This window comes from Helicoverpa zea, chromosome 16 (assembly GCF_022581195.2).
Source record: "Helicoverpa zea isolate HzStark_Cry1AcR chromosome 16, ilHelZeax1.1, whole genome shotgun sequence".
NCBI lineage: Eukaryota > Metazoa > Arthropoda > Insecta > Lepidoptera > Noctuidae > Helicoverpa > Helicoverpa zea.
Window position 1 is genome coordinate 3931339 of NC_061467.1, and position 26172 is coordinate 3957510.

The following is a 26172-nucleotide window of genomic DNA, read 5'->3' on the forward strand; positions in this document are numbered from 1 at the left end:
TGGCATTGCCCAACTGATTAATGAGATTACAGGAGCTCGACAGTGTTTGACGCTTCAGAGAGGCAGTCAATTACCTAAGTTCCCACAGGGTCAGCCAGGCCCTTTGGAAATCGATGGGGCAGGCTAAGGTACAACAGTGGCAGAGATGATGTTGAGGGAACCCAGTGTTGACGTTTGTTTTGAAACTGCTTGTCCCTTAAAACTCCTGCATTCCGGTAAATCACCCAGAGTTTCTGAACATGTTTTTTTATGAATTTGGAAGAAAATTACTGGCTTAGGACTAAGGTGACAGAGAAAATCTATAGGTAATTATATCTTCTGCACCTAAGCTTAGCAGGTCCATCAACATCTCATCCTCATTATTAGGATGAGATATGGACCACTAATTCGACAATATTCCTTTCCAGTCAGTTCCAAGAAGCAGGGCATATAAATTAGAAGATTGGTAAATAAGGTTGAAGGTTATTCGAGTACATATTGTCTTTATGTACCTAGGTAAGTAATAAGTATGTGGTGTATTGGTGAGATTTTTTGATAGTTACAGGTTAAAGGAGAACGACTCCAGAAGTCGGACTCTTTTACCCTTCCTTTACCTGTCGTAACTTTAACTTTAAGTCGTGAAAAGATTGCAGTCAAATTAATCTTGGAGAGCGAAAATGAAGCAGATATTGCAAGGCTATTAAATTGGTTAAAAACTTATTTGAACGAAACATCAAACTGCGTTTAAAAATACATAATACTACGATAAGTATGTATTACGGTTTCTTTTGCTTCAAACTGTCCTAACGCATGCGCAATTATATTATCGTTAATTCACACTACACTATTAACATTCTTGTTAGTACTAAGGTCACCGCGATAAATTTTATCTTCAAACAAAGACTTCAAAACCTAGTGTTTTTTAAATATGTAGATATATAAGCATAGATAATTAATTAGAGCAAATAATTAAAATTAAATAAACAAAGAAACAATTTCAGCAAAAAGAGTATTTAATCATATGATGCAATGTTCGATGCCTTGGTTAATATTGTAATCCCTGACAATGTTAGACCTGTAATGACCACATGGGTTCAAGTGCTCTGACGAAATGGCAGAAGAAACCAAAAATTAAGTTAGTTTAAATTTTTGTGGCTGTTAATGATACATGGTTAGCGACTACAGGCTGGGTTATTCGAGCACATAAAGTTTTAGTCCAGAAATTCCACATGTAAAACTGAATGGGAAACATGGAAAACTCTAACTCAAACAAAGCAAATGATGTACAAAATAAATGAGATTAGTATAGGCAGCCCTGTATGGCACGATTCACACAATAGCAAAGCATTGCATTCGTAGAGGCTGTTCACGATCTGTCCCATTGGACCGGCTGCAGACATTGGCATGCAGACTGGCTGAGATATTAGATTTACGTCTAAGCACATTGTCGAACCCTGTAATGTATTGATTTACTGATATGCAACGGCACGCAGTATTTATAATGACGACGCTTGAACTCCAGGGAATGCATTTCGTAGTAACTAATGTTGTAGTTTGGGTTTATTGCAAAAACAACTTTTACTCATATTATGCATTATCAAGTGTGACTACATAGTTTTGTTTTCATTTATTTTAAATCCCTCGGAGTCATTGTGACTTGTTAAAAACTATGACTTATTACAGCCTAAAACTAGATTACAATTTGGTATTCGATAACAAAATTCGAAAAACTTTCTGATGCCATAAAATTAGATATCCATCGCACGATAGAACGCTTCCAAAGTGTTTTAAATTCAATAAGTGCTCGACATAACAACTACGTGATATCAACGAGGAAGGAACGACCGGCCTTGAGGAATGCCGCCGCTTTACAATGTAAGCAGGGGATCTACTGCGACCGTGCGAAAACTTATCATACCATATCCATTGAACTCACCTACACGATTTCCATAGACTGTTTTCTCCGTATAGCCTGAAACAAATGCAAAGAAATGTGTCAATGTATTTCAAATGGAAATGCGAACCGGTACAGTCGCAGCTTTCATAATACATAGTTAGCTATATTCGCGGCTAAGCCACGGTCTCACAGCGCGATTCGATCGTATCAGGAGTTTCATCTCGACCGACGCTATGCTCCAAGTCTATTATAAATTGGCTATTATAAAACGAACTTTGTTGTTTTTTGTACACGCTAGTACTCAATTTGGTTTTAATTAGAATGTAATTAAACGCGGCGTACAAACTGTTCAATAAGCAGGAATCGCAAAACAGATAAAAAGGCAGTTTTTGTTAAAAAATGATTGCTACGATGATGTAAAATTGTTTGCGAACTTAAGTTCCCAATAAGGAGGAAGTTGATTAACTTGCTGTTTGATTCATCGCTTGAGTGATGTAGTCACTTCAGGGAGACCACAGGAGATAATAATACAATTCACAAAGCTTCACTAGAGGCTCCAATAAAACTATTTTATCGGGACAAATTACCTGCCATTTTGTGAAACGCTAAGAGGAAATAGTCAGATAATATTGTCTATATGTTACAACAGGTTTAAGAAGTTCCTAAACCTGTTGCCAAAGAAACTTGTTTAAAAAAAATACAAAATGTCTAAATCTGCCGCACACTCATTTTCTTTTGTATCATTAGAATCACGTTTAGTATCGACACCCGACATCCTTGAGGCTGTACAAAAGAAAAACTTCAACGCCTCAATATAATAAATCCGGTTTTATCCAGAATGATAGTAACCCTAGGTTTGACTCACCTCTCCGGTCTTTGTGTGTGTTGTCAGCAGCGCGCAGGCTATGATTCACTGGTTGCGTGATGTTCCCATTTCACTGTGATCACACACAAGGTTGTTTTTATTTCGGTATAATGCTCATTATGTAGTCACAGCACGCTGTTGTCCCACTGTCACATGTGGCGTCTTTGTTTTCTAGAAATATTGCTTTGGAACCACTCTAGCTTAAGTTTATAAGATCAAGAAATAAAGTCTACAATTCTCAACCGCGTCATCGCGTTTTGAGTGGTAATATTGCTATAAAAACAAGGGCCGAAAATTTATCGGTCAGGATGTGGTATGTCTACGTCCTACCGCATTTATTTGTTTGACTCATTGTCATCATTATAGTGAAAAACTGATAAAATGTGCCTACATTATTAAGTAGTACAATATGTATGTGTTAGACTCATCACTGAACCACATCCGTTGATTGTTAAACCAAATCATAGAAAAGAATGAACACAACAATTCAATTTACTTTTTAGCGCCACACTACTCAGTGATAATATTGTCTAAGACACACAGAGTTTTAAAGCTTAATGTTCAAATAAAGACGGGTCATAAAATGAAATGAAAACTAAAAAAATAATTAAAAGCATAATGTAGGACGTCGACGTCCCGGTCACAGACCGTGACGGTAGCCGACGTTACTTTATAATTTGAAATAATAATTATATTTTGAGGCATGTTCGCTAATTAGACTCAGAATAATTTTCTGGCAGACTATCGCTTGCCGCTGTTACCGTCGCCACGTAAAATATTGAGCTACTTATTAAATCTTTGTAATGGGCAAGCTATGAAGTTTTTAAAGCAGTAATTTATATTAGTTTTGAATCTTTCCTTTCTTTGAAAGCTGGACGTTGAATTTAAATGCTCTCGGAATAGGACTCCAGGCCTACTTTCCGGAAAATACCAAATTCAACTGCCTTTTCCCAAATGTTTTGGGCTTCCAGTGTAACCGGATGCATTAACACTTATTGTGCTTTAATTCATATAATTAAAAGGGTAGTACTTGTACCAAATGTCATATAATATACACATTTCAGGATTTACTTTGTATGAGCGCACGCATCTTTCAATAGCCCAACATTGTTAATGTTCACCCCTTCTGTTTGTAGGAGATAGCAATCTATCTCACCACAATCAGGAGAAACGTAACTGTATGTTGTGTCTGTTCTCAGATAGTTACACCCAGGAACCGTCTATCGGTCCTCTAACTCCGTATAAGGGATTAATTAAATAAGTAGAGCATTGACAAGACAGGCTAACATGAGATCAAAGCGCGGCAATGTCGGCTCAGACGGTCGACCAGACACGAAGAGGTGGGTGCAGCAAGGGGGGCGAGGTTGTCGCGGAGCGTGCGGGCCTCGGCGGGGGGGGGGGGGGAGTGAAGGCTGCGTTACGTCATCTGGCCGCATCCGGGTTCGCGGCCGCCGCACGCGCCGCCGACCGCTCCGTACTGTTCCAAGCCTGCGCCGGACCAGGTGAACTGCACTGCTGATCAAACTTTAACAATCTTCTATATTCTACATCTTCTTTTGCCACAGATGATGTTTATAGCCCACATGTTGGACGCATCCGTTGTAACCTAACCAAAAAAATGATTTAAAATAATGCTTTGCCATGTGCAAAGTTTCACAGTGCATGTGGTGTCGTCGTGGCAATTTATTCTTGAATACAGAATAATTCAACGACTATCCTGTAGTTACCTACATGAGAATACTCTAGATCCAGCCAGTTTTGTAGTTTCCTAAAAAGTAGGAATTTGGTAGCACTTGAAGCACCCTCGTTCTTACGATTAAGCAATCTCCATTGTCTACCCTGATTAGATATCATATCACAAACTGTATCGTACTAATAAATTGTCCTAGATCTTGACTGAAATCCACATTGCGTTGGTATAACGCGATTTAAATAATTTATTTCTTCATTTTAATTGACCTTGTACTTGCGCGCTGTAAAGTTTCAAGCTGTAAATTGTCTTCACCGTTACCTCGGCTGTTGGTTGGAGAAGCCAAAGCTGCTGTTACTACACGCCGTAGTTGGACGTTCGACTATGTCTCGAAAAGTTTAAGCCTTCATAATTATGGCCCACAATTTAATTTCTAATTGTATTCTTTGCTGTAAAAACTGTTTGTTTGCACATACAGTTTCACTCGCTACCTAATAAGACTCGAAGTTTTTATAATTCCTACATAGTTTCACTTATAATCTTTGCGAAATAAACAAGCTGCGGGGTCAATATAAAGTCAATTTTCCTTACTTGTAAGCGTGTGCGCCGATCGCGTCTATCTGTTGCTAGGCGATGCCGCCTCCCCGCCCGGCCCGACCGTGGCAATCGGAAATTGTCTGAATTCTAGGCCAACACGACTATGAACATCGCTATACTCCGTCTCTCTTGCACAGTTTCAAGCCTCCTCGCTTGAAACACACGAATACAGCCTTCCTTTTGATCAAAACGTTAATTTACACGAATTGCAAAAATGCATTTATTTTACGGACTGCGTCTCATCTTCGTCATCGTTCATGTTACTCACAGCATGAAGTTGCTTATTGCTGAATACAATAACCAGAGGTCCATTTGTTATCTACTTAGAAATCCGTGATCCGTCTTCCAACATCATATTGATTTTTTACTGAAAAACAAGAATTTCTCCAATGACTAGACAATTGCGACCGACGCTGAAATAACTTTACAGAATTAGCCTTTATTATCAGTCGTAGTTAACTATCGGTTTCTAAACGTACATGTATCTTATTGTCTGGTAAAGTCTACCAGGAAAACGTGCCTAACAATCGTGAACACTGGACGCGTTTTTGCTGAATACACAAGTGTTTGTAAATTAGGCACATAATGTAGCTTTATTTTAAATGGACGATAAAAATTAACTATCAACTCATTCAACTCTATTTAAAATAGGTCTAGATAATATTACGTAATTTGCATGCCAGTGGAAACTTTTGGATGTATTAATGGGTTTTTTGTTATGCTTCAATATTCTAGTTCAGTGCGAATAGTGTGATATAGCTTTCAAATATCAACAATTGTTAATTTTCTCGAAAGGATTAACTCTAGGTGTATTATACCTTAGACTTATGGCGTTTTGCTACCTTATCTTATAAGGTTAAAATTGTGACTCTGGGCTGCTGTTCAAAAATCCTTATTATGTATTATGAATATGATATTGTGGGCAACCTAAATAAACGCTCTTAGTTCCAACATTCAGAAAGCGATACACAGAGATCTCTGGACATACATGGCTCCCATAAAAAAAAAATTAAGAAGTATGTACCTTGCAACAAACGAGGCTCTGACTAGGCTGAGAACATCTATAGACAGTTTTCCAAAGCAACTATTATGGATGGATGATTTAACAAATGACGTGTATATGCACACACATGGTAAATAGTTAAATACAGTGCTAACATAAACAATATAATTTAACTGTTACCGAGCTAACCAGTACTTGTCAGCATGCACTTCATTGATCATTTCGCAAGAACCCAAGGTCGTTGCAGATTTCTCTCATTGATTTAAAACCGTGAAGGTCTGCTAAATCTGAACCAATGATATAAATGGGAAAGTTGTTGTGTCTGCCTGTTTGGAACTTTGAAACAATTAATTTGCTGGGACAATTTTGATAAAGCTGCGTCTTGGGTAAAAGGCGCTTTACATCCAAGGGGATTCTGAAAATGCAGACACAAACTATCCAAGTACTTATGTATCAATAGAACATCAGAAAGCTGTGTATATCAGGTGCAGGTATGTTCTGGATGGGCTGTTGGCAAAAATGTAACTTGCACCCAGTTGGTGCAGTCTATAACCGACATGACCTCCTGCTAGTCGCACTCTTGAACAATTGATTGGTTTACTCATTTCGTGTTAGTTTATGGTACATTTTGCAAAAAGCTTTTCTACGTATATTGCAGTTAATAAATGAGTCAGAAGTGTGAAACGATAACTACACATGGCGGAAAATAAACTGTTCAGTAATATTTTTTCGTCGTCGTGCCAATTCTCTAAGAGAAAAGACATTTGAAATTGATTTGTGCCTCCACAAGCTTTCAGGTAAATAACGACACGGATCATTTGCAACATTCTGTGTTTTATGTCCACCGCTCTGAATTCACTAAACTGGCACCGGTCCAAGCGTGCCTAGTGCATTTTTTTCGCTAACATCAAACCGGTTACCGAAAGTTGCGCGAGCGCATAACGGCATGGCGGGCGAGAGGCGCGGGATCGGTCCGTGGGAAGAGCGAGTTCCGGCTGTGCCACTTGCGCCACGCCTTTCACCGAGCAAGGTCGCCGCGCGGCCGCGCCACTTTCTTTTATATAACCGCATGCGCCTGCCAACGGAATGTGACACCCGAATTTATAGTGATGACGTCACCAAAAGAGGTGAATCACCGCAGTGCTCACCATAGGAACGCCTAAACACCTCTTACTCTAATTGCGGATTAACATATTTGTGTATATTTGTTGTTGATGAGCTTATAAAGCCGGGTCATAAAAATTTTTGCCTTGAAGATAGACTCAAACAATCAAACTGTAACTATAGCTGTGTAGCCATAGAGGTATCTCTACTCGGTTCATTTCTTACCTAGTTATTATTTTGTCTACCTTGGTATGCTGAGTAAGTAGGTCCTCACTAAGAGGTAACACTGGCATGTCTCGAGAAACCGGGAAAATCATTAATAACTTTATGATTAACGGTAGCTTATAATTACTCGCATAGCTACCCCACCTTGTTATAAAACTTCTGTGCAATAAACTTTCTACCAGAGCGTAACTAAAGAAATAAAGGAAACTACTTAAGTACCTACTTATGAATCGGTTTAAAAAACACTTATCTTTTACCACTTCTAAGAAATTCGTTTTTCAATTTACACCACATAGACAGAATCGTGTCAATTTTGGACTTATTCAGCGTCGATGGTGGTCGCTGCTGTGTTTCATCGGTGACTGAAACTGACTCCATAATCAAATTGGACATTCTATGGCATGAAGCTTTCCGATCAATGCGGTATGTATCACCATATCATATGTATGTGCTATGTTTTTCTTTCCAAAGAGGCTTATTGGCCCTACATTAAAAGATATATTACGTGGGTACGCTGACGCCTAAAACGCTAATGCCCATTGACAGCCTAGTGAGGTAAAATTGCCAAAATAACGTTGCAGAGTTAGAAAGTGACAGGTACATCCGGCATGATCCGGAACTGCGGCGCGTTTTGCGCGACGGAATGTGAGCGGTTACATCATCCGCGGTCACCGCCACAATTGTCGTCACATAATCTTTAATGCTGACGCACTATTCTAGCTGTTTACCAATATGCACGTAGGAAAGACCGCCTATTTCCTCGACGTAGGCAGTATTCTCGGAGGGCACCTCTCAAAGTTGGTAACTTACGTTAGGGAAGGTCAGGGGCCCGATTCTCCTAATTTTACTATAGCAACATTCGATTGACGTTCGACTCGATTCGACTGAGATCCGATCCCGACTCAATTACGATTGAAGCGTATGTGGCATTCCGCTATTTTTTCTTTGAAATAAACGTTTTTATCCTTTTCTGTCATTCAATAATGAATTATTTTGTCTGCAAATGATTTACGATTGCAAAATGATTGTACAGCAAACTACCGTATAGACCAAAATTACCAAAATAGCAGACCAATCGCACACCAATCAAATGTCAATCGAATACGATTGGTCTTTTATTAGTAGCAGAATGCCCGATATGGTTAAAACTGCTATTGCGATCATATTGCGATACGATTTCTATTCGATTTTGACATTATTAACTTAGGAGAATCGGGCCCCAGATAAGAAAAGGTAAGTGAGATAACCCTATAAGGTTCGGCAGATATTGCAGACAGATGATTAAAGTTACACCAAAAGTATACTTTATGAGTTGCACCCATAGTAGTAAAACTGAATGTTGTAAAAATCTGGGGCCCGATTCTCCTAATTTTACTTAAGCAACATACGATTCACGTTCGACTCGATTCGACTGAGATCCAATCCCGACTCGATTACGATTAAACGAGAAAAAATAGCGGAATGCCACATACGCTTCATGTGGCATTCCGCTATTTTTTCTTTGAAATAAACGTTTTTATCCTTTTCTGTAATTCAATAATGAATCATTTTGTCTGCAAATGATTTACGATTGCAAAATGATTGTACAGCAAACTACCGTATAGACCAAAATCACCAAAATAGCAGACCAATCGCACACCAATCAAATGTCAATCGAATACGATTGGTCTTATATTAGTAGCAGAATGCCCGATATGATTAAAACTGCTATTGCGATCATATTGCGAATCTATCGATTCCTATTCGATTTTGACATTATTAACTTAGGAGAATCGGGCTCCTGTTTAGAAATAGGTTATTGAAATCGTATTGCAATCGTAAATCATTTGCAGACAAAATGATTCATTATTGAATGAGAAAAGGATAAAAAAGTTTATTTCAAAGAAAAAATAGCGGAATGCCACATACGCTTCAATCGTAATCGAGTCGTGATTGGATCGCAGTCGAATGTGAATCGTATATCGCTTAAGTAATCGGGCCCATCGGTGGGTGATTTTTTGTAAAAGCCAATCATACTTTCATATAGTTAGCAACGATAGAGGTTGTATAGATAGCCTTAGATTAAGTGTACTTAGGTATAGCTAATAGCTGCTACATTCGTTAAGTAAAATTTTCATAGTTGTTAGATACGAAAACTTAAAAACATAAGTCATCACCTATCCTTGCAGTAAGGTACCAAGATCAGCGCCATCTAGCCAACAGCTTGGAAAATAATTTAAATGATAAAGAAAATCCCTTTTTACTAAAGCTCGCTAGCGGACGATGATCGCACCAGGCAATGCCCTAACCATAGTGGATAGAACATTTAAACCCTGTAATTTTCGATAGGGCAAATCGAAAAGAAGGGACGGCAGATACATAAACCATTTTCAAAATACCTATACCAAGCCCCTAGAGCTGTCGCACTTTGTGACTACTACACAACGGAGGAGGAGCGCAATTCTACGCACTATTTAAATAAAGATCTGTGGACTATGCTATGTAGTCTGTGGTTTATGTAACCGACGCTGTCAAACTGTCAATAAAGTGTCAAGTGCTTGTTATTTTTTGTGAAATGTATATTCAGTATTTTTGCGTTTCTGTTTGAATTCAAGATACTAAAATACAGTTAAAAACAAATACAATTTTCAAATTTATTCTATTTGAAGGTGTAAAAGTTATTCAACTAATCTTATAATACACCAACGGGACGCAATGACCTCGTGCGTTTGATCTGTGTAATCTCCGTAAATAACATCGTTCTCATGGTGCTCTGGGAGAGAACATATCAAAACTGAATATGCAGTCCGCTATAAGTCCTCGTAAAAAACTGAAAAGTCCATTACAGGATGCTATCATCAATCCCAAAACATCTGTCACGTGAGTTTTGTATTTGTAGACTTACCCTCATAAATTACTTATTTTACTATTTCAGAAGTTATAATTACCTAAAAAATTTAAAAGATGCGCTTTGGGCATTATCTATCACTATGCAAATGTGGTATGCTAACATTATTAAAGTCAAGAAAGCCATCTTTGGTCTTAGTTATAAACAAATTGCATTTCTGTGCAACAATAGGCATGATGACAGTAATCAAAAATCATTAAAATAATATATTTATTAAATTAAACTTGAAGCTTGGAATATAAAACGCGCATTGTTTTCTTTATTAATAATGTGATTAATATGTATTTTTATAAAATAAAATTACGAAATAAGGCAATCCGCCATGATATCTTGAACACCAATCAGAGCTCGTGACGTCATTTCTCAAAACAACTCGCGCGAAAGCGCGCGAACGTCACATTTCGTTATTGTGAACTTCCACTGCGATCTTTGTTTTTAATTAATTAGTTGTTTATAACACGAGTTATGGAGCCCGGATTTATCAATGCAAACAGCGCTAATTTGCCTAGAATTGATATCATAATGCTGGGAAAGTTTTTGGCATCAAATAAAGATTTTTGTTCAGCTGAATTTAGAAATGTTAAAACTTCCATGTAAGTATACTAGTTTAATTAAAAAACAATGAGAGATGAAACCTAACCTCGAAATAGTTATTTACATCATAAACTATGCTAGAATCTAGAGAACTACGTAATAACTTACATCAAAGTGATCTTCACAAAAATAAAGTTTGTACCCTGGGCAATATTGCTTTTGAATCTCGCCTTGCAAGTTTAAGCCACTTGTTTCGTATTTTTGTAGGTATTGTGAGGAACGTACACAAATAACTTATCAGGAGTTGTTTTGGATGTGTTCTTACTTGGTCCCCCAGTGACCCCACAACACCTATGCCCTTTCGAATTCATATTTAATAACACAAAAAACTTAATTATTGCACGAGCGTTGTTCACTTGCGTCTTGTAATTTCAGTCGTGACGTCACAAGTGACACCATGACACTGACAAGCGTTTTCGCGCCGGATTCAAAGTGGACAGAGAAAAATGCAATTATTTGATAAAAAATCTTCGCATTTTCTTAAAATTAATTATGTTTTCATATAAAATAGACGTATACCTACATCATACAAAGGAATTTAAAAATTTGTCATCATGCCTATTCTGTGTTAAGATCTTCTTTTGTTTATTTACAGATGCTCAAATGTCCCAGACAGTCTATTTGATGCAGCTGCAGCCAAGAAGCACTTCAGCAAGTTTGGACGAGTCCAGAAGATAAGGCTGTTCCCAAAGCGTCACATTTGTATCATAGAGTATGATCAGCCAAGTTCTGCTGAGAGGGCTGTGCTAAATGCTGGTGCTTATGATGGCTTCATGTTTGACGTTACTCGCCGTCAAGCAAGGGTGTAAGTATGCCATGAAATATTGCACAATATGGTGCATACTTTAAAACTTTTTAAACATCACACACATTCCCACTCAGAGACTTTAATGATTACTTAAGTCACTCCTTAGTGACGGAATGTCATACAAATCCTTCACTAAGGAATGGCTTAAGTAACCATTAAATGTCTCTGAGTGGGGAGGACATTGTTGATTGCATTGTGTGATTCATGTTGATAATCTTATCTGTTACTATCAATAATTTGTTTAATCCATTGCTTTCTTTTCAACATTCTTTTGTACACTGATAAAATGTACTTAACCATAACTTTTACATTTAAATGACTTAGGCGAAAACGCAGCACAAGGAAAGATGATGATCCAGACTGGGTGCCTGATTCCGATGTTGAGGAGGAACTATCAGCCATGGGTGGAGCACCAACTTACAGAGTCACTCGTCAAAAATGTATGTAAAATTAATACATACCTATGTCCTTTTATTGGATAAAAAGTCTTATCAGCTGGAATTTATAAAAAATGGTTGTTTATTCTTAGCCATGGATGTTGAACCGGAAGTTAAAACCCCACCTTCAAAATTGAGGATACCAGCGCGGTCACTGAAACAGACTCCATTGAAGAAAAAACTGCCAATACGAGAGAAGAAGCTTGTGATGTAAGTTTATTTTAAGTTTACCTTGAATTCTGATCTTGATGTTTTTAATAATATTCAGGTCCATACACAGCACCTTTTTCTCAGACCAGAATGGTCTTTTATATTAATATAACAGTCTTAGGATTTTTTGTATTTAATAAATGTTTGTATGTTTAGTGTACAACCAGCTAAGGATATTGAAGCTCCAGTGGCAATAGTGACCACACAAACAACCCTAAGCACTTTGGAGGCAGCAACGGAACTGAACCAGCTGAGAACCAAGGTTTCCTTGTCTCCTGATGAGCAATGGAGAATTCTAGATGCAAGAGACAGGTAAACAAATAAATAGGCCATTTTTTGTGAACATGTAGCTTTTTGATGTTATCATAAAATTATATTTGTTGGTGATCTTGTAACACTATCTAGAAGTATAAATTAATTATATATTTGTATTTATAAAGGATTTTGAGAGCTTGGGGTGGGGCTGGTTCCCGAATCAAAGTGGGTGGTGCTACGATAGGTACCTGTCAAGATATGTGCCCAGAAAAGGAGCTATTGCATAGACAAGCAGAACATCAGGTGAGATCACGATTCATTCTAGAAAGTTTTTATATTTTTGTTGTAAACAGTAAATTGTGCCTTTTCAAAGCACAGCGATTAAAGACATAAGTACTATGTATGACTAATTATTTGCCTGAACATTTTCTCACAAGAGACCCTTATGTTAAGACTGTGTGTGTGTTTTGAACACCACTTACCTGTAAGTGTTCCTATTATTTTCCAGGTGATGACGCTAGAGACAGTGGTGGACTCCGACGGGGAGCTGGAACCGTGGCGAGCGGTGAAGCAGTACAGCCGCAGTTCAGCCGACCAGGAGATCCCTATGTGCTACGAGTTGCGGCCCGCGCCCGTACTCATGCGCACCTGTGCTTATCTGCTGCACGAGATTGCTGATACTAAGAGACAGGTACTTTATACTTATAATAGTAGTTATTTTTAAGGGAACAAATATAATGACCACCATAAAATGCTTTGATACCCTTAGTTTTGCAACCAGAAAAATCTACTGAACACCAGAAAAATAAAGTCTAAAAATGTAATAGTACCAGCTATTTTAGTCACGACTTCACTTTAAATTGTATTCGACCACCAAATTTAGTAAATGATCACCAACTCTTGACGACCAAATTAATGTATTATTTTTGCCTAAATAAGTCACTGTGATTGCCATAAAATGTAGGCTTATTATCAAATAAAGTATTATGATGCCATATTAAGTTATGTGTCCGGCTTGCAATGCATGCGTGAGTGTCAGTATGACGAGTGACAGGGGAAAATGGAAGAAAATGACATATTGCGCCGACCCCAAGTAAAATTGGGAACAGGGCAGGAGAAAGAAGAAGAAGAATGTGTTTCTCAATACACTCCCTCGAAAACACACTCTTATCGCACTGTTTAGAGGCATGCAATAGACAATTTTCCACCCTAGTGCAGGAAAAGGGTCCCCATAATGTAATTACATTTATTGTATCAGGCCGAACTTATTTTTTTGGAGTCAGTTTACTTAAACAGGATAGCAAGATGTAAAAACTTTGATTATCATTTTATATTAAAACGCTGGTATAATTTTGATGATCATTCACTACTTTTGGTGATCATTTACTACTTTTGGGATAACAATGATTTATTTGGACTCATTTTGCTTAAATAGGATAGCAGAATGTAAAAACTTTGGTTATCATTTTACTTTAAAATGGTGGTTTAATTTTGGTGATCATTTACTATTTTTGGCTTGCGCATGATTTATTTTGGAGTAATTTCACTTAAATGGGATAGCAAAGTGTTAAAACTTTGGTTATCATTTTACATTAAAATGCGAGTTTCATTTTGGTGATCATTTACTATTTTTGTCTGCTATTTGTTACTATTTCTGGTGATCAGTTAAACATAAGCCTATTTTTAATACTGTCTAGCAGTTTGTTCCCATATTCCTGGCAGGCGTTTTTGGGGCTGTTTTATGTAAACTTGACTTTCAAAACGTGCTGTTATATTTATTTTTAGACAGTTATTTTACTAGGATATAAAAAACTGCTTTGTACTGTAATTTAATAAAATATTATATTTCTTCAATTTTTTAAGGTCTCATTGGCTGATTGGTTCCACTTCATGTGGGACCGTTTCCGCGGTATCAGGAAGGACATAACACAGCAGGCTCTGTGTTGTGCAGGTAAATATTAAAATACAAAAACGTATATAGTTTTATTGCCCTTAATTACCTACTTCTTCCTAACAAAATCTTTAAATTTGCAGAGTCCATTTGCTTGGTGGAGATGTGCGCGCGATTTCATGCGCACTGTGCCGCTCGTCTCGCAGACCTCGAACATACGCAGTTTGATCAGAAGCTCAATACAGATAACCTGACAAAATGTCTACAAACTCTGAAGCATATGTACGCAGATGTGGGCCCTGAACAAAAGCCTAGGGAAGCAGAATTTAGAGGATATGTTGCACTACTTAATCTCGGTGATGCTAATTTTTGGTGGGAGGTAAGAACACATGAATATTAATCACTACATAGTATAAAACAAAGTCGCGTTTTCTGTCCCTATGTCCCTTTGTACGCTTAAATCTTAAAAACTATGTAACCGATTTTCATGCGGTTTTTTTATCACACATGAAGTGTTTCAAGAGGAAGGTTTTTATGTATAATGACATCCATTAAATAGTGGGGAAATACTGTTATCCCGTGCGAAGCCGGGGCGGGTCGCTATTTTTATAATAATTAAAATAGCAATTTTATTAAACTTATGTTTGTCTTGTTTTCGCAGATCAAACAACTGCCAATAGAGATTCAGAAATCGGCTCCTATAATCTTCGCTATCAAAGTGTTTAATGCAATAGACAACAATAACTACGTGAGATTCTTCCGCTTAGTGAAAGAAGAAGCGACGTATCTACAAGCATGTATTCTATTGCGATACTTTAACGATGTACGAGCAAGGGCTCTTGCCAGGATCGTCAAAGCTTATGCTCCAAGAGGCGGTTCTCGCTACCCCGCCGAAGAAATGATGAACTCACTTGCTTTCGAAACTATAGAAAACTTGAAATCATTCATCAATCATTATGGTCTCCGAGTAGCAAGAACTGAGGAGTGTGAGGGCGAAATCACAATAATATTGGATAGAAATCACTTTATTGAAGACAGCGATCCTTATCCTACATCAAGATCTATTAACCTGATTGAATCCAAAAGGAAACTAACAGTCGGTGAAATTATAGCTGGTGGACAACTTCCTTCTGCTGAGTATAGTCGTCACGCGTTGTACACCAGTTTTAACCCGGATGGGAGACTAAAGGAAAGTGCACTAACTGCAGGCGATCAGGGCTACAACACATTGAACGACAGCAACAAAGACGTACAGACTCTCAAAGCAGAAATTCAAAGATTATCTCAAGGTAGATCACATGTGATGGAAGTAAGAGCACAAGTACCAGAACCCAAAGCGAATCTTTTCGTCAAACCTGATGTATTATCTACAAGTCCAAAACAACAACAAAAATTCAACGCTCCAATAAACCCCATATTTATGAAACCACCCCCTGCCTTCAACGAAGCCAAGCAGTTCCAATTTAAGCCGGCTATTCCTGTAGCACCAACGGATATTATTAAAAATTCGCCCGAAAAAATTGAAGATACAAAAAATATATTCTCGTTTTCTAAACCACAAGAAACAGTACCTCCTAACTTATTCACTAGAAAAATCGAAAATACATCAGGTCCAGGTAATAAAATTCTATTTGGAAATTTAAACAATGATAAAGATCAAAACTCACAACCTCTATTCAAAAGTACAAAACCCGAAGAACCTAATATATTCAAAAAATCAGAATCTAGTTCTGTATTTGGGCAGCCAGTTCAAACAAAGCCTTCAACAAATTTGTTTACTATGCCTAAGAATGTATTCTCAGCAAAGGATGAAAAAGTCGCAGATCCACAACCATTATTTAATAGTAGGAATATATTTGCTGGTGTTAAGAATGATATCTTCTCAAAACCTGACCCGACACCGGTTTTTGAAAAAAGTGGTAATATATTTGCAAAGCCGATAGCGCCGACGGGAGAAGATAAGCGTCCAACAAATATATTCGGTAGTTTTTCCAAGCAGGCAGAAAGCAACAATTTGTTTACTAAACCTGGAAACGCAGAAGATCAATCGAAGCCTAAGAGTATATTTGCTAATGGTGAAGCTGCAACTAGTAAATTGTCGCCAGGAAGTCTTTTCAAAAGTGCAATTATCCCACCGAACGGTACCGATAATAAGAACTATTCTATCTTTCAATCCAAAAATAAAGCACAAACTGTTGCTGACAATATTTTAAATTCAATACCACCAACGGATACTCCATCTATTTACGAATTTAACCAAAACGAGGATGAAGAACAAAAACAGGCGGAGCTTCAGCGTCTTAATGTTGAAAGAATGCGAAAGGAAGAGGAGAGATTGTTGCAAGAAAAAATAAGAAAAGAAGAGGAAATGAGGAGAATAGAAATGCAGCGACAAGAAGAAGAAAGGCGTAAAGAAGAAGCACGCAAAAAGCAAGAAGAAGCACGAAGAAGACAAGAAGAGCTCAGGCTTCAAGAAGAAAAACGCAGGAAGGAAGAGCAAAGGATACAAGAGGAACTTAAGAAGAAATTGGAAGAAGAGAAGAAGGCCGAGTTAAGACGTAAGGCTGAAGAAGAGCAGAAATTCAAAGAGAGAGTTGAAAAAGAATCAGCTGAGCTTGTTGAAGAGCTTATCACTGAAATAAATGATGCAACTGTAAAGACTATATTAAACGAAGAGTTGGATAAGTTTAACAGTTTAATGAATTTTGCTAATACAGTAACTGATGAAATAGTTATGAATTTGTCCAATGAGATATCTGAGGCGGAATTGAAAGCTGAAATATTTTTAACACGGCGCATTATGAAGAAATGGTTTTATGTGTGGAGGAAACAATACAAAAGAAATATAAAAAGGCGAAACCTTCTAGAGGATACGCCTGTTTGGCTGACTCGTAAGACTCCACTAGAAGAGGCATCGTGTTTGAGACGATTTGTTGAAAACGCTGCACTAAGAAATATGAATGCCATTCACAGAGGTTACAAGTTTACTGGAGAACTAAGACAATTGCCAACTCCTGAACCATACAATATTATGGAAATAATTAGATCGCCTCTATTGAAGCGCATGAAACAAATAAGCTATCCATATGATAAATGCTTCTTTTGGAAACTGACCCTTGTGTCACCGGGTGGAATGAAATGGTTACACAAGAAGGTTAACATTGAAAAATGGATTCTGGATGTTTTCAGTGACAAAAAACAGCATGAATTTTCTGATACATTGATACATGTTGGGAAACAGTCTTGGAATCATTTGATGGATTTTGCTATATCTGTAAGTTTAATCAGTAAAGATAAAGAGATGAATGGTAACGAAGCCATCGAAGGTGCTAATGCTTTGCTATTTTATGCCTCGGAGAATGATAACGATCTTGCGGAGACAATTGAAGGCACTCTCAAACACAAATATCCGTACCAAATAGTTCCAGTGGCCGTCATTATTCCGAAAATGGAATTTGCTCAGCACCGCGTGGAAGCCCTTCTGTCAAATCTTGCACAAAGAAATATTATAGCAGCTTATAAAATATTTATAATAGATTCGCAGAATGTTCTTGAAGCATTGAATGTGTCGACCAAGAGTGCTATGAAATGGTTGGCGAAAAAATTCCCACAAACCCCACCACTGGAAATAGATTACTTGAAATCTATTTGTCAGAGATATCTCGGAAATGAAATTTGGTGCAGATTAAGGTTGGAAAAAGATAATCGTATGAACGTTGTTATAAGAGATTTATACAAATTAATTAACTGCTACAACATGGCTGTGGATAACTTAACGAAGGCCATAACAAATGAAGATCTATTTAACTACCCATCATTTCCATTAGAGTTTCAGCAATATTTGGATATGACATCTCCTTATCCAAAACCGCATGAGTTCATTCCAAGTAGCGCCAAGACTGCTGATAATGTTGCGGCAATCAAAAGGATTATGAATCAATTGAAATTGCCTAACCCTTCATCGGAGTTTAACCCCGTGAATGCAATCAGTATGCAACAGCAAATGAGTAGCTACTGCAACCAGATAGGCTGGTTTGAGAACCCTGAAGAGGTGTTGTGTAGAGTTGTAGCTGTGCTGCCAAATGAACTCACAGACATAACAATGCCACGTGAGGATTTCAACAGATGTTTCGCTCAATATAATCTTTTAGACTTTATGAATATAATTGTTTATGAAAAGATTAATAGACTGAAGAATTTCGAAAATCGATTTGCAGTTTATGAGAAATCTTGTATGGAAGATTATCGTAGTGCACTTTGGTTGTATGAAGTGAATGTCATTAGTGAAATGAAGCACAAAGCTTTAGAGTATGAAGATGATATTGATTATTATATAGAAGCTAAGCGCCGGAAGATAGAAATGGATTCACTAGAATACCTTATGTTAGAAGACAAGGATCGCACATTAGTTGATGAAACTATAAAGGAAACAGATGAGAACATATCCAAATACGACAACTGTGCAGAAGCTGTCAAACAGCTTGAAAAACAAATTGAAGAGGGAAAACAGAAATCATTAGAATTTGAAAATTTACTCAAAGCTGCTTTAGGTGATATTTAAATGAAAGTGTATTTTTTCTATAAAAATGTGAATGCATTGTGTTGTTTCATTAAATTGAAATGTTTGATTTTCTAAACATCTTTTTACTACTTACCCGTCTTGATAAAAGTTATATAATAGCAGTAACAAAGTTCCATAAAAATCTATTCAGTACTTTTTTGTGTGAAAGAGTGACATACTTGTAACCCATGTTTTAAAATTAGTCCTCAATTATTATTATTTTTTTTTTATTAGCCTATGTTGTCCCACTGCTGGTCAAAGGCTAATATATTATTATTTTATAGAAAAAGTGGTTAGTCAACATTTGAAATCCAAAAAGACATGACCCCACTTCAACTAGGACCCCTATCTATCGCCCCACAGAAGACTAATTTGTGGATCTGTGCACATTCATTCAAAGGATTAATCATGACAATAAAAATATAATAATAAAAATACTTTAGCTTATATTTATTTTATTTGTCAGTATCTTCTTGTGGTTGTACAACTTTCAAACAAGCGTCAACAAATTCTGTGAAGATGGGTTCTTGCATGTACTCCTTCATCATTTCATCAGGGTGTGGTGACTTGTCCAGTACTTCGAGGATCTCTCTCACATGGGGATTCTCCAAACACTTTTTCAATTCTGTAGATAGCTCTGTAGATTGGTTAAAAAATTAAGTAGTGTCAAATAATATTAAAAAAAATGAATAAAACTAACTTCAGGCTTATTTAAACTAGTGTTTAAAAAACTATCACGGTTCACTTAAAATGAGATTTACAAAAATAGCACTAAAAATTCAGCACATTAGCTTATTAATACAAGTAAACAGATGGTACCGTACAACAACAGACAGGCAGATAAATGGTCAAAAGTTAATATATATTTTTTTAACAATATTGGTTACAACTTACCTAATAATTTTAATTTTTCAACTGGTACTGTGTCTTCTGTAGGGTAGTCATATTCAATTTCCTTGTCATCTGATTCATTGGCCGGCGTCGGTGGATCAGGCGGGGTACATGGTGTCTGTTTGTGAGTTTTATAGCATGGAACTGAGCAACTGTAACATTTATGAAAGGGTTATCTTGGGCTTTGAACCTTTTTTTCGGTATTAAAATGACATTGTTTTCTGACCAAGTTAATAAAAACTTGGCACGTTTTACTTACTACGGCTGTCTGCATACAGGACACTTGTATTTGGAAATCTGTTCACATTGTATGCAACTCATTTTAAGGAATTTCAATAAGTTTTTAAACAATTTTTGGTTGGTTTGTTTGTTTATATATGCTACACGTGACACTTGACACTGACAGCAGATCAGACAGTAGCGCATGACATTTCTTGTGTGTCAAATTAGTTCGCAAAAGTTGCCAGCACGCATAGACATAATATAGTAAACAGGACTGCACACTTACCCAAAAAACGTGCCGAGTGAAATAGTTAGTACGGAGGCCGTCTGTCCCTTTCTAATAGGGTATAGGACTATGAGATTAGGCTATGTGAGACAAATCCGAATTTGCCAAGATTCTTCTGTTGGTTTGGTTTATTCTTAACTAGGTACTCTCTTATGTACTCTTATGAAATCTCTTATGGACTCTTTTATATACTCCTCTTATGTACTCCTATTATGTTCTCTCTTCTGAGCGAGATCAGAAGAGCTCAGCTGATGTATTCTATTATGTAGGTACTCTCTTATGTACTCTCTTATATACTCTCTTATGTACTCTCTTATGTACTATCTTATGTACTCACTTATGTACTCTCTTATGTACTCACCTATGTACTCTCTTATGTACTCCTCTTATGTACTCTCTTATGTACCCACTTATGTACTCTCTTATGTACTCACCTATGTACTCTCTTATGTACTCACCTATGTACTCTTTTATGTACTCTCTTATGCACTCCTCTTATGTACTCTCTTATGTACTATCTTATGTACTCACTTATGTACTCTCTTATGTACTCACCTATGTACTCTCTTATGTACTCACCTATGTACTCTCTTATGTACTCCTCTTATGTACTCTCTTATGTACTCACCTATGTACTCTTTTATGTACTCTCTTATGCACTCCTCTTATGTACTCTCTTATGTACTATCTTATGTACTCTCTTATGTACTCACCTATGTACTCTCTTATGTACTCCTCGTATGACCTCTTACGTACTTCCCTTATGTACTCTCTTATGTACTATCTTATGTACTCACTTATGTACTCTCTTATGTACTCACCTATGTACTCTCTTATGTACTCTCTTATATACTCTCTTATGTACTCTCTTATGTACTCTTCTTATGTACTCTCTTATGTACTCTCTTATATACTCTCTTATGTACTCTCTAATGTACTCCTCTTATGTACTCTCTTATGTACTCTCTTTTGTACTCTCTTATGTACTCTTCTTATGTACTCTCTTATGTACTCTTATGTACTCTCTTATGTACTCTTCTTATGTACTCTCTTATGTACTCCTCTTATGTACTCTCTTATGTACTCTCTTATGTACTCACCTATATACTCCTCGTATGATCTCTTACGTACTTCCCTTATGTACTTTCTTATGCACACTCTTATGTACTATCTTATGTACTCACTTATGTACTCTCTTATGTACTCACCTATGTACTCTCTTATGTACTCACCTATGTACTCTCTTATGTACTCACTTATGTACTCACCTATGTACTCTCTTATGTACTCTCTTATGTACTCTCTTATATACTCTCTTATGTACTCTTATGTACTCATCTTATGTACTATCTTATGTACTCTCTTATATACTCTCTCTCTTATGTACTCCTCGTATGATCTCTTACGTACTTCCCTTATGTACTTTCTTATGTACCCTCTTATGTACTATCTGATGTACTCACTTATGTAGGTACTCTCTTATGTACTCTCTTATGTACTATCGTATGTACTCACTTATGTACTCTCTTATGTACTCACCTATGTACTCTCTTATGTATTCTCTTATGTATTCTCTTATGTACTCTCTTATGTACTCACCTATGTACTCTCTTATGTATTCTCTTATGTATTCTCTTATGTACTCTCTTATGTATTATCTTATGTACTCTCTTATGTACTCTGTTTAAATTGCAGTCAGAGGGTGCCGTAGAAATTTCGCCCAAGGCGCTGGTAGAGTTAAAATCGGCACTGTTAAGGCGTAATTAGTGCTCAGTGCTGTGTGTATTTGAAATAGGGTAAGTGTTAAGTGTTTTATGTTCTGTGTGTTTTGTTTAATTATGAACTATTTAGGGTCATTAATATTGACGGGTAACAATGTGTTATTATGCTTACATTTTTTTTTTTCATTTCTTTCAGACAACTGACCACGACTAAACCGGAATACGGCGATGAAACACCATCACGGCAGACGGCAGATAGAGTGCTATCACTATTGTTATGGACGTGTTTGAGATCATACTAAGTTGCTTTTGTGATTCAATAAGGAAGATCTTTCGTAGGTGTGTTCTAAAAGTACCAAAAGTTTCGATATTTCTTATTGGCGGGGGAATATTGTTCTCGCATTTAGTAGCAGTGTACCTAAACTTGCTTCTGAAGGCCGCAGTACCTACTGTGCGGTTCCGTGGAGAGTTGCTGTTTTTTTTTAATTCTTTATGACAAGTACTTTTCATTATACGACCTGAAAATTATATGACGTTGAAAAAAATACAACGATCGCATTTATTTTGTACTTTATTTGCATAATTACAATAAATATTTACATGTTTATTCATTATATTGAATAATAATAACAATTATTACACACGATATTTGCTTTAGATTGTTGTACACACATTTTTAGATCAAAATACAACAACTTAGTAACAACAGGTTTTTGTGTATTTTCCATGGTATTTCCATTCTATCTCTAGACAAACGCTATAACATCTATATGTACTTATGAAAATTCTTGCGGAAGGGCTTTGTTTATTTAGTGTATTTAGTACTTATGTGTGTCTGTTAGGATAGCTTTAAAACACACGTAACTAAACCTAAGCAAACTCGTTGTTCTCATCCAACGCGAAATCTATCCATCTACTTAACTTCAATATTTAAATACGTATAGTTCGGAAAGGGATAAAAAATCCTCTCATGAAATAGCAGATTTCTTGTACTATTAATTATCGCAAATACTATTTACTAACAATAACGTTTGGTCATATTAATACATAAGGCATTTATGTAAACGAGTTCTACAATTTGGTCGAGATATCTTACATTTTACATTGTATCTACTAAGTAATATAAGTTTGCAGAACGTAAAAAATACACAAGTTTTGATATTATTAAGTACCAACGCGTAATCGCATAATTGTGGCACAAGCTTTAAAAAGACTGTGTAATCAGTAGCTTGCTTTTTGGTTTATAAATATAAATAACGGACAATTTATTGGTTTTTAATTGGACGTACAAGTATTGTTTCTTAAACCATATCGTTATATAGCAGAAAAAAGGTATTGCCAAGCAATCACCATAATCTGTGTTGTTATCGGCTTCGGCGCTAGTGTTGTCATCGCTCACTTGTTAAATATTTAGTTCCAAAAATATCCGCAGTTACCTAGGCGAGTGTTCTACTCTGTCAAACTATCGAACTCCATTGCATGCCTAAAAACCTATACTTAGTAGATAATAAAGAATTTGGTGGGTATGGCAGAGTCTACAACTCCTCGTGATTGGCTGGCTTGTTGTCGCTGATGTAGTATGTGGTCTCGGCAAGGGGCATGCCGTAGTCGGACGTGGCGAGTGCGTGGTAGCGAGACCTCAAGAGATGTGCCGCGGCTTTGGGCTGCCTATTGCGGGTGAAAATACCCTTTTTGTTGCCACCAACACGGGTTATTGCTGAAATAATAATAGCACAATTAGATGTGTGATATAAATAAAAGTGCTAATGAGATATGCCGCTCGTTCAATGCACGTAGATTTCTACGTATGCTTAAATATCAAGGATGCTCCATTCGATGAAATGTCATGCTTTGCTGGTCAAGGAGAAAATTTTCTTACAAAACAAGAGGCTTTGGATTTTCTTGAAAAAAATCTATATCTAAGACAATTTATCTAAGAAATATCTCCTGTAACTTCAATTGACTTTGTTTAAATGTTCTGTCAGGAAGTCATGGAAGGGCTCAATAAATCATTCGAAATATTTCTCAATCATGCAAATTCAGTTCATTCAGCCTTACATATACCATGCATTCTGATCACAAGCAAGTCGATCCACCACCACCTTCAATCCTGTGTTCACATAGCATTAGATCATCATAAAAGACATTAGGGACAGTCATCGCTTACAACGCAACCACTTCAGGTGTCGAATGTGTGGCTGCAGGCGGTCTCGACGTCGCTGAGGGCCTTTGCCTACCCTCCCTAGGCAACAAGCCGAACGTAATGTTAGTGACAGAAACTTTCTGATTTCTTTTTTAGATAGTCTACTCAATCACCTCTTGATTGGCAAAAACAAGACCCTATCTCTGATTGATTTATAATCATAAGCAGACATAATTTGAGTAGTAGACAATGTGGCTATGATTCGAAGAAAGAATTAATAACTTAATGAATGTTAATTTTAAACAATGGATACTAACACTGCGGCGTCTTGAAGTCAGCGAAGTTCCATATGAACTCTCCGACAAAGAAGCCAGCCCTCCGCAGGTGATCGAACGCCTTGAAGTGTTCTGCGATCAACACGCACTGGTACTCTTCCGACCAAATGTATTCAGGATACTGGAAAATGAAGGATACAAGAAGTTTTAATATAGGCAGTTGGATTTAATGATAACTACAAGAATGAATCATGTGCAGTTGTCTTTTGTCAAAATGGCTCAGCAGCAAAACCCATATAGTGATAGAAAGATAGAAGTAGAACATGACATTATTATGTACCAGCGACCCGCCCTGGCTTTGCACGGGATAACAGTATTTCCCCACTATTTAATGTATGTTATTATACATGTAAACCTTCCTCTTGAAACACTATCTGATAAAAGACCGTATGAAAAGTGGTTGCTTAGTTTTGAACATTTAAGCGTTTTTTGTTCGTATGTAGTGATGATGTACATAGCAATAGCACTCACCAAGTGCAGCCCAGCAATAGTATCAGCTCCGTACTCAGTCATAATGATGGGCTTGTTGTGTATGCGGTGCCAGTTGGTCGCCTCCTCTACCACATTGTTGGTGATCTGCGTCGTGTGGCCCGGGTTCGCGTACCAACCGTTGTAGCGGTTAAAGCTGATCACGTCTAAGTGACGACCCTGATTGAGGAAGAAAGGAATTCATTATAATAATTGTTTCTCGGTCATCACATCAAAGTCGTTCCGCCATAGATTGGGGATCGTGACCATCACTAGTCACTGTCAGCAATGAGGTTGGGCCGGGATAATTTCCTCTAGGTGCTCCTATCAGCAGCAGTGTGTATAGCTTCATGCAGACGGAGTTGTTTCTCGGTATTGTTGCTTTATTTTCCAAGATGTTACCCGAGCTCCGGGATGAAGTTTCTTTCTGATCAATATAGATGGCACAGTTTAATACACTCACAGATTTGTCGCTAGAAGCGCCGGCAGAGATAGCGATGGTGACAGGCCTGGAGAGATCCATAGATTTGACGTGACGAACGACTTCCCTGCAATACAAATAGTACAATTTTATAACAATGATTTTCACAATCAAGAGCTCTGAAATCTTCCAAAGTTCTCGAAAGGAAAATAAAGACCTGCCAAGGAACTAGACTTACCCAAAGTATCTATCAGCTAATTTGTTGGCAGACCGAGGCTCGTTGGAGATTGACCACATAATTACACTCGGATGATTCTTGTCCCGTCGAATCAGTTCCGTCAACGATTGCTTGTGTTTAGTCAACAACGCGTCCGAGAAGCCACTAAAATATAAATTCAAAGATTAACAAATAATTTATCATATTCTATTGTCCTAAATTATCGTATTACATTTCTGGCGCCCAACATGGGACTGGTCTGCTCTTATTACTAGATCACTCACTCTGTATCAACGCTGGGGCATTCATCAATGATCATGATGCCGTATTCGTCAGCAAGCTGGTATATCTCTTCGGCGTAAGGGTAGTGGGATGTTCTGAATGCGTTGGCGCCCAACCATTTGATTAAGTTGAAATTCTTTACCCATAAAACTGGGTCCCATCCTTTGCCTCTTAGCTGCAAAT

The 26172-nt window shown here is 37.2% G+C and overlaps 3 protein-coding genes and 1 long non-coding RNA gene across 5 annotated transcripts in view; 1 reads left to right on the forward strand and 3 right to left on the reverse strand.

Moving 5' to 3' along the window:
- Positions 1–1420: 1420 nt before the first annotated feature.
- Positions 1421–5287, reverse strand: LOC124637629. Of its 2 annotated transcripts, XR_006985268.1 has the most exons (4): positions 5023–5287; positions 4029–4347; positions 2742–2814; positions 1421–1951 (listed from the first exon to the last, which is right to left on the reverse strand). It is a non-coding gene; the product is annotated as an uncharacterized LOC124637629 (long non-coding RNA). The 2 variants fall into 2 exon arrangements; XR_006985267.1 differs by lacking the exons at positions 1421–1951; positions 2742–2814 and having other exon boundaries at positions 3772–4347.
- A 4592-nt stretch (positions 5288–9879) lies between these two features.
- On the forward strand, positions 9880–19079 carry LOC124637412 (protein xmas-2). Its single transcript, XM_047173848.1, has 10 exons — positions 9880–10219; positions 11437–11646; positions 11974–12089; positions 12179–12296; positions 12453–12608; positions 12737–12854; positions 13060–13242; positions 14415–14502; positions 14586–14821; positions 15104–19079. The coding sequence occupies exons 1-10, from the start codon at positions 10140–10142 to the stop codon at positions 19001–19003; spliced, it is 5205 nt and encodes a 1734-aa protein (XP_047029804.1). The 5' UTR covers positions 9880–10139; the 3' UTR covers positions 19004–19079.
- Positions 19080–19439: 360 nt separating this feature from the next.
- On the reverse strand, positions 19440–20310 carry LOC124637413 (zinc finger HIT domain-containing protein 3). Its single transcript, XM_047173850.1, has 3 exons — positions 20154–20310; positions 19898–20046; positions 19440–19640 (listed from the first exon to the last, which is right to left on the reverse strand). The coding sequence occupies exons 1-3, from the start codon at positions 20213–20215 to the stop codon at positions 19459–19461; spliced, it is 393 nt and encodes a 130-aa protein (XP_047029806.1). The 5' UTR covers positions 20216–20310; the 3' UTR covers positions 19440–19458.
- Positions 20311–22676: 2366 nt separating this feature from the next.
- The window catches only part of LOC124637442 (beta-glucuronidase), a 32435-nt gene continuing 28939 nt past the window's right edge, over positions 22677–26172 (reverse strand). The window contains exons 8-13 of the mRNA XM_047173933.1: positions 25992–26164; positions 25729–25872; positions 25533–25617; positions 25073–25249; positions 24584–24722; positions 22677–23840 (exon numbers count right to left, since the gene is read on the reverse strand). Of these exons, the coding sequence (XP_047029889.1) occupies positions 23659–23840; positions 24584–24722; positions 25073–25249; positions 25533–25617; positions 25729–25872; positions 25992–26164 (900 nt within the window). The 3' untranslated portion in view covers positions 22677–23658. The remainder of the gene's footprint in view (positions 23841–24583; positions 24723–25072; positions 25250–25532; positions 25618–25728; positions 25873–25991; positions 26165–26172) is intronic.

Coding starts and splice junctions, on each gene's coding strand:
- LOC124637412 (XM_047173848.1), top strand. CDS start 10,140: ATGCAGTCCGCTATAAGTCCTCGTAAAAAACTGAAAAGTCCATTACAG. Junction 13,243..14,414: donor TTGCTGATACTAAGAGACAG/GTACTTTATACT, acceptor CAATTTTTTAAG/GTCTCATTGGCTGATTGGTT. Junction 14,503..14,585: donor GCAGGCTCTGTGTTGTGCAG/GTAAATATTAAA, acceptor TTAAATTTGCAG/AGTCCATTTGCTTGGTGGAG.
- LOC124637413 (XM_047173850.1), bottom strand. CDS start 20,215: ATGAGTTGCATACAATGTGAACAGATTTCCAAATACAAGTGTCCTGTA. Junction 20,047..20,153: donor CCTGTATGCAGACAGCCGTA/GTAAGTAAAACG, acceptor TAAATGTTACAG/TTGCTCAGTTCCATGCTATA. Junction 19,641..19,897: donor TGAAAAATTAAAATTATTAG/GTAAGTTGTAAC, acceptor ACCAATCTACAG/AGCTATCTACAGAATTGAAA.